Below are 7644 nucleotides of genomic sequence, written 5' to 3' on the forward strand. Positions count from 1 at the left end.
GCTACAAAGCTATAAATGATATCTCTTTCCTATAACCTTCCTTTTTGAGGAATATGAGGTAGTCTAAACCAGTTCATGCATTAAATATAATGTATCTGAAATTGTTCATATTGTATGTTAGATAGTATGCATTTTTCTGCTCAGTAGTCTGTCAATGCACGGAACCCTGGACATCACCGCTGGAGTTGAAAGTTGGGTGTACAACTGTGTGTAAGTGTGTGTGTGTGTGTGTGTGTGTGTGTGTGTGTGTGTGTGTGTGTGTGTGTGTGTGTGTGTGTGTGTGTGTTTCAGCGAGCATCCCTACCATTAGATCTTCATCTCTAACTCACATGCTTCATGAATAATTTGCATATTGATCAGGCCTGCGGACAGCTGCTCCCAAGGCTCTGATGGCATAAGCCCAATTAAAGTGAGAAGAGGATATCTGACACTTTCTGTCTGCTATTGAAATGCATTAATCAATCTAGATGAGGCGAAGTCAGAGCGACTGCTTTGTTGAACTACACACTAATTAGATCTCGTTGGGTTGAATCAACAGTTTAATAGACTTTAGTTCACTGAGGCATTCATTTACTGCAACTACAGCAAACAATACATTTTTAACATTGCGCTTTATTGTCCAACAAAAATATTGGTGGTAGCTTTCAGTTTACAACATTAGGCTGAATAAACGTAATCCATGCAATAATGTGTAGAAAAATAATCGAAGACACAATTTATTTGCTGTGATATTCATTGTATTTTAGGTAGAAAAGAATGAAACACAAATCAATCAGTGAATGCTATTTCTCGATGCATAAGTGTAAACGTAGCCACTTTCATTTAATTCAAGCATGTGCTGTACTGACAAGCGTGTGTTGCCTCACAGAGGCAACATCGCAAAAGCCAGTCGACTAATGCTTTCATCCTTGGACTTGATTTCAGCAAACGTAGCCTAATTAATTGAATACGTATTAAATAATATTAATAATAACAACAACAATAATAGTAATATTAATAATTCATTAATAAAGTTCAACAAATGGCACGCACTCTCATGAAAACCTTATTTACAGCGTTATAGTCAATTTGGAGGGCAATTGTGCGCAAGCTATCCAAGGAAACAAACAGTATATGTTTTTGCGATGATGATACATTAACTGGCTGCCAAAGAAAAAACAGTGGCACAAAAGGTTAGATGGTGGAATTGCTTTTTTCATTTTTTTTTTTTTAATAATTCATTAGGGTCACTTCATTTACACAGTTATTTGTTTACAACACAGCAGTATACGCACACCAGAGCTTTTTTTCTGTAACCTACTCTCCTTCCGCTAAATCCTCTTCGGGCGCAAACCTTTTACCCGGGTGTTGCCTCTTCTCCTCGGCATGACTCTTGTTAATGTTGTCTAAAAAGTCGAGCAGCAGACTGGTCTTACTGCAGCTCGTAGGGTCCAATACATCACACGGACTGTTTGTGGCCATATCCGGACTCGAGTTATCCCAAAACCGTTTTCCGGGGTGTTGACGTTTTTCCAACTCTGGGAGGTCTTCTTCTCCATCTGTATCCCAGTCACCTTCGCCATCCTCATCCTCGGGATGGCGCTTACCTGGGTGCTGGCGTTTGCTGTGCAGCACCAGGTAGCGCTTGCCAGGGTGCTGGCGTTTAGAAAGTTCACTCAGGAGCATTACGGGGTTGTCAGAAATGTGTTCCATTGTGGAGCGCTTCCCCGGGTGCTGCCTTTTCTGGAGCTCCATGAACGAGTACATGTCATCTTCGCGTTTGCCCGGGTGCTGTCTCTTTTGAACGTCCAAGTACTGAGCATCCTCGTCTTCTTCTCTCCTCCCCGGATGCTGCCGCTTCTCCAAATCCTCACTGTATCTCTTACCGGGATGCTGTCGTTTTGTGACCCATTCTGGCTGAGAGGAAAATCCCTCTGGAGAAAGGACAACATGGTTTCGATTACATCAAGAAACCCCCAGTGTTTAAGCGTCCCTGTACTGCAAATAATGTGCTTCCCCAGCGTGTCTTTTGCGTGCGTAAATTGCGCACAAATGAGTGCGCTGTAGTTGGTGGTCCACATCCTGTGCATCCTATTAAACTGGAGGTAGATTATTTCTCATTTTCACGTTTTTAAACACTATTTATTATTGATTATTTTTTAAATATCTAACTGGAAAACATCCACAGGTAGGCGTAAAGCTCAGAACTGCTTTGTGCATCAGCGCTACCACTTTAGTTTAAGATATCAGATCAAAACATAAAAAAAGAAATTGAATGGTGGACGATATATAATTTCTGACAGAGTTATAGCCTCAAAATAAAACTTTAAGTACATCATGACACTGTTTTGCATCATATCAATTCACTGATTGCTATTATTGACTATTTTACGCACCGTTTCTGTCGTCTTCATCCTGCATCTTTTTGAGGATGGACCGTAACAGGAGGCTTTCTGCTCTCTGTAGAATTATGTCGTCTATGGTCCTTCGGTCCGTCTCATCCTCAGCAGGGATGCCCTGTCCTTCAGACACCGTCAAGTTGCAGATCACGAGAAAAGCCAAGATGAGGAGACATGTCGACTTCATGGTAAGTTTGTTGGTCGTCTGTGGAAGAAATAGATTATGGTCGATGGGAAACATCTTGCAGAAGTGAAATTAGTGTGGGAGAAAAGTGAACCATCTACAAACATATGGCTTCACTGTAGTAAGTACACAGTATTTCTCAAGTTATTTGATTGAATATTGACAAGGTCTATTTTTTTCTGAAAAAACAAGTTGCTGTTTGTCCACCGCAAACAGCAACTTGTTTCGACTTGTTATGGGCAAATATTTTATTAAACCTATTTGCTATCATTTGATTCTGATCTGATACAGGTGCTTATAAAACCCTAAAGCAGTTCAGACTTCTTTTCCGGAAAGAAAAGAGGTCACGCGGTCTAAGAGACATCAGAAATAAATCTAAATAAGGAATAGTGCATTTAATCCACACAGATATGATCTGAACTGAACTTCTAAAACAAAATACAGACGTATTTACTTTGTGTAAGAATTTATTCTGAAGTGCGCCAGACTCACCTGGGAAGTATCCAAATGCTGCACGTTCCCAGCCACTGTTGAGCGCAACGCGGGCAGTGATGGTAGTTGTTCTCAGCCTCTCGCAGTGGTTGGTGACCCGTAGAGGCCAAGTCTAGAGGTATGAGCGGATAGCTTTCCCCCTCACCATTTTATACTAACCGGTCACTGTCGTCACACCAACGCTGGAGTCATTTTTCAGGATCCCTCGTCTCCATTGATGTCACCAAGTCGTGCGCAACTGGATGTGGTGAATGATCCTCCTATAGGGGCCGCTTCCCAATTTGTCATTTGAAAAACAAATAAAGGACTGAGATTGAGATAGACAGCTGGCTCTGCTACATGAAAACTGGATAAGACAAATTCATTCACAAAAAAAGAACTTTAGCCGCCGTAATGCACACGTTATGTATCCACACTTACGTTTCTTAATTTCGCTCTAAGTCGAATAATCTTTCATTAAGCGTAGGTAAATACTGCTTCGTTTTTTCAGACTTTGGGTGTCTCCTCACAACAGACTGCAATGTTTTTCGTTGCTGTTTGCCTCTCAGATGACGGCATACATACTCTGAGTATATTAACAAAAAAATCTGAAGGTCTCCTGTGGGGCGCCAGTAAAGGCTGCAGAGAGATGTATTCCTATTTTTCATAAATACCCTAAGGTCACAGGACTCAGGAGGGAGAGCCGAACCCATCTGGTTCTTCTGTGCACAAATAATGCACTCTGTGGTCACGATGCAGCACAGCTGAACGTATCACAGGCGGATGTACCAAGTTTTACATGAAGTGGGAGTAAGGGATTTGGACTTGGTATTTTTATCAAGCATCCAGAAAAAAAGCAGAATGTGTTAACCTCTAAAGGAGTTAACATCCACTCCCCCCCTTTAATGTGAACATCTTGTGCATCAATTTATTCACATTTCACCTCTAAATATCCCATACCTTTGGACCTTTGGACGTTTTATGATCTCCTCTAGAATTTTAAATGAAGTTCTGGGGGTTTTGCTTGGCTGCTCAGCAAGAGTTTGTAAAGACTGACCCAGAAGTCTTTACTGCTGTCTGTCTTATTTTAGTGGGTAGGGGCATATATATGAATACTCTAAGGTATGTATACAGAATACAGTAATATACATATACATATGTATATTACTCTCTATTTAAAGGCTAAACTTCATTTTGCTGTCTCGGTATTTGCACTCTGTGCAATGATGATGACAGAGTACAGCTTGTTGGAGTTTAAGAGGTTAATATAATAAGTCACATTTGTTTATTGGGGGGTTGATTCCTCATGCAGCTACAGTATCTCTGCAAGTGAAGAAAGGTGGTGCACTAAAGAAAATCCAAGTATGACAGTTATACAAACATATTATAAAGTGTCAGGTCCTTTTTCACTCGAGTGTCCGCTGCCCATCCAGATAGCTCTGATGTGATTTGCTGAGGTCTGAAAGTGTCTGCAGTTGTCCGCTGTCTAAAAAAGATCTGTTTCTAACTGTCTATTCCTATGCAGAAAGAATGAAAGAAATGTGCCACTATCAACTTCCACAACAACACATGATGACACGGAGGCGGAAGTAAACACACGGATTTCGTCTCAGCAGGTCTGAACGTCAGGTCAGTTCACTTGAGTGTCATCACAACTGAGCCGCTCATAAACTGAGTATTTTTGTGTTTAACTGTCTGAAATCCTGGTCAGAAAAGAGGAGGCTTCGTTCTCACGAACCTTATATCATTGAGCACCACTGAGCTGAAGTATGAGTCTCATAATTTAATCCAAATCTAACCAAAATTACCTGTATGAAGCTATCTGAAGATATATTTTTGTCCATTATGCAGAGTCAAATCACTCCAGCGTCTGGATGAACTCCTACATAGTCACACTCAGCCAGTGGTGAATGTCAGCGTGAATTGAATTGACCGTGTAATGCTATAATTACTTGCTTTCAACGTGCTGTCACGTCCAATACTTCAAGCGGGTTAAAAACACCACTATCATGGTGGAAATCATTAGGTATGCCGTATATGCTTTATTTTTTTATTGAAAAGTCTCACACATCTTCAGCTCATCTTTAGTTATAGGACTATATTTCTTATTTTTCTTTTGTGAGGAAATAATAGCAACATCTGTTTGACATTATCTATAATGTAAAAATGAACAAAAAATTTGATCAATATCCTCTCAAAAGGTGAGGTTTGTGAGAGTATTGACATTTTAGTTAACACTTACTTCTGCTGATAAAACATGATAATTAAAAGCTAAAAGGGCATTTTGTTAACCCCCACCAGCTGAGTCCAAGGTCTCTCTTCTCAGTTAAATTCAGTTATAATGTGAAGGAGGAAAAATAATTCTGTGTGAGACCACACTCATTGTCTGGCAGTGATTTCTTTCTGCACTGAATTGTCACAGACAAACACAGAAAGTAACAGTGGCACAATTAAGACATGGCCGATCTGTATGGGAAACCACCTCTTTATGTCTGTCATGTATGTCCCCTCCCTCCTGTTAGGTCAAGTGTGTAACGACTGCCCAGAGGAACCAATTAATCATCCAAGAGAATGTGTATGTTGGGTTTTAAGCAGTTTAAAAGGCCAGTATGTGCTTCAACAAGTGAAAGTCTGCAGAATGCGTTCAGTGAATGAGTGGTCCTGATACTGCGTATGAAGAACAATGAAAGCAGATGGAGTGATTGCTGCAGGTGTTGCAGCATTTAGGTTGTCTCTTTTTTCCCTTAATCACTGTAAGGCTGTGATTAAAATACGCCCTCCTTTCCTTTTGAATCACTCTCAGTCATCCTGCACAAAAAAAGCTTGCTATCAGAGTCTTTCAGAGCTGGGAAATCACAACAATTAGTATTCTGGTCAGTATTATGTAGCTCATGTACTGAGGAAGAGGACAGGTTAAGTATACAGCCTGTGCGTTGTGAGAAAATAATAAGACTCATTAGCTTTTATCCTCAGTTTACTCTTGCTGGTGGTAATTATATATTTTTTTAACAGTCATGGTGACTATCTTCAGTGTGTAAAGGAAGCTTCTGCATCCAGCTATCTTGGGCCTTAACTCAGGTTTTCTGGTGTCCCAAAGCTGTCTTTCTTTTTAACCAGGTTAGATCACTCTGGTAACCTATTGCTCAGCAGATTAACTTTAGAGGTTCAGTGGCCGGTTTCACAAATACAGACTTTGACTGTGGTTTAGATCAAATTAATAGTCAGGCTTAAGATAGAAATCTAAAGTCATGAAGGAATGAATGAGACAATTAGACATCTAATTCTAGTTCTGAATTAGGACACATTTGCCAAGAATTCTAGGTAAATGCAGACTTTTTTTTTTTTTAAACTAAAAACATGCCTGACTGAGCAACTTTACCAAACAGCTCAGCTCTGTTCACTCCAGCAGAAAATGCTTGCTTTCTGGAAGAATTCAGCAGTTACAAGGATATTAAACTGGAAAAATTCAGTTATCAACCTGGACAAAAGTAAAATTAAATGGTTAATGGTTAAAGTGCATATCACATAACTGGTTCTTCTCTTTGCCAAAGAGTCTTACCCCTCTCTAGCTCGGCATTTCTTGTAGCTGTCTGTTCTCTGACTGTCTGAATAAAGGCAAAATGCCAAAAAAAAAGAGCAAGGCATATTTTTACAGATCAGTACAATAACTTTGCTTTCCATGATAATTATGCTAAACAAACTCTCCCACTGAGTGATGATTATAGCTGTGTCTGAAATGCATTCACTTTCTTTCATCCCAAAATAATTTCTGACAGTGTAGATGCTCTTGCGCTCTTACTCTTTCACTAAAACTCAGGATGTGAGTATTAAATCTTTTTAGACTTAATGAGATAATTCTTAAAGAGGAATATCACTGATACATTAAAGTCTGTTTTCAGGCTTAGGGCTCCAGAGGGAGCTGTGTGAAATCTGATAAATGGCCTCATGCAATAGCACTCGAATCAGCATCTGTTGGAGCTGAAGAATACAAAAAAAAAAATGTGGAGGTGTGGTGTTGTTAGAAAGAAGTGAGGTTACCAGGCCTCTGTAGGCTGCTCCTCATCTCCGCCTGTGGCTAGCAGCTCAAGGCTACATTAGACGCTATACTAACATAATACATACAAATCTGCGACTGAACTGTCAGTTGCACTGGGAGTAATGTAGGTGCCAGGTTTTGACATAAAGGAAAAGTGTTAAAGGAGTGCAGTGAAATACTCTTTTAACGAAACGTCTACCCTCTATCACCTCGAAGCTTCTTATTCTGTTCTAGTTGTGTGATTATACTGTACGCTACATATTTTACCTCAGCGAATATCACCTTACGCAATTACCTAATTTCCTTGCAACATGTCAATTTCATTTCAAAGTAAGTACAGCACTCATGAGTCTGGTTATGTTGCTTGTAATTAAGAACTCCATTTCTTTCATATGATGTGCTTAGAGCTAAATTTAAAAACTCACAGTTAACTAAGCCAGTGACAGGAAACCTGAAGAGAGCCAGACTAAGTTGAACTTGCTTTGTGATACAGGCTCTAGATCTTGCTATCTGTCTGCAGCATGCAGCTCAGGAGACTGACTCATCTTCCTCGGTAGCTTAGTGCTTGATGATCC

The 7644-nt window shown here is 40.0% G+C and overlaps 1 protein-coding gene across 1 annotated transcript; it reads right to left on the reverse strand.

The window, feature by feature from the left end:
- Nucleotides 1–1060: 1060 nt before the first annotated feature.
- trh (thyrotropin-releasing hormone) lies at nucleotides 1061–2565 on the reverse strand. The gene is made up of 2 exons (XM_041053109.1): nucleotides 2376–2565; nucleotides 1061–1913 (listed from the first exon to the last, which is right to left on the reverse strand). The coding sequence occupies exons 1-2, from the start codon at nucleotides 2563–2565 to the stop codon at nucleotides 1297–1299; spliced, it is 807 nt and encodes a 268-aa protein (XP_040909043.1). The 3' UTR covers nucleotides 1061–1296.
- Nucleotides 2566–7644: the final 5079 nt, after the last annotated feature.

Source organism: Toxotes jaculatrix, chromosome 2 (genome assembly GCF_017976425.1).
Source record: "Toxotes jaculatrix isolate fToxJac2 chromosome 2, fToxJac2.pri, whole genome shotgun sequence".
NCBI lineage: Eukaryota > Metazoa > Chordata > Actinopteri > Toxotidae > Toxotes > Toxotes jaculatrix.

What these genes read in the sequence shown, in the direction of transcription:
- trh (XM_041053109.1), bottom strand. Translation starts at nt 2,565, where the DNA reads ATGAAGTCGACATGTCTCCTCATCTTGGCTTTTCTCGTGATCTGCAAC. An exon ending in GGATGAAGACGACAGAAACG is followed by an intron (nt 1,914 to 2,375) that starts GTGCGTAAAATA and finishes TCCTTTCTCCAG; the next exon opens with AGGGATTTTCCTCTCAGCCA.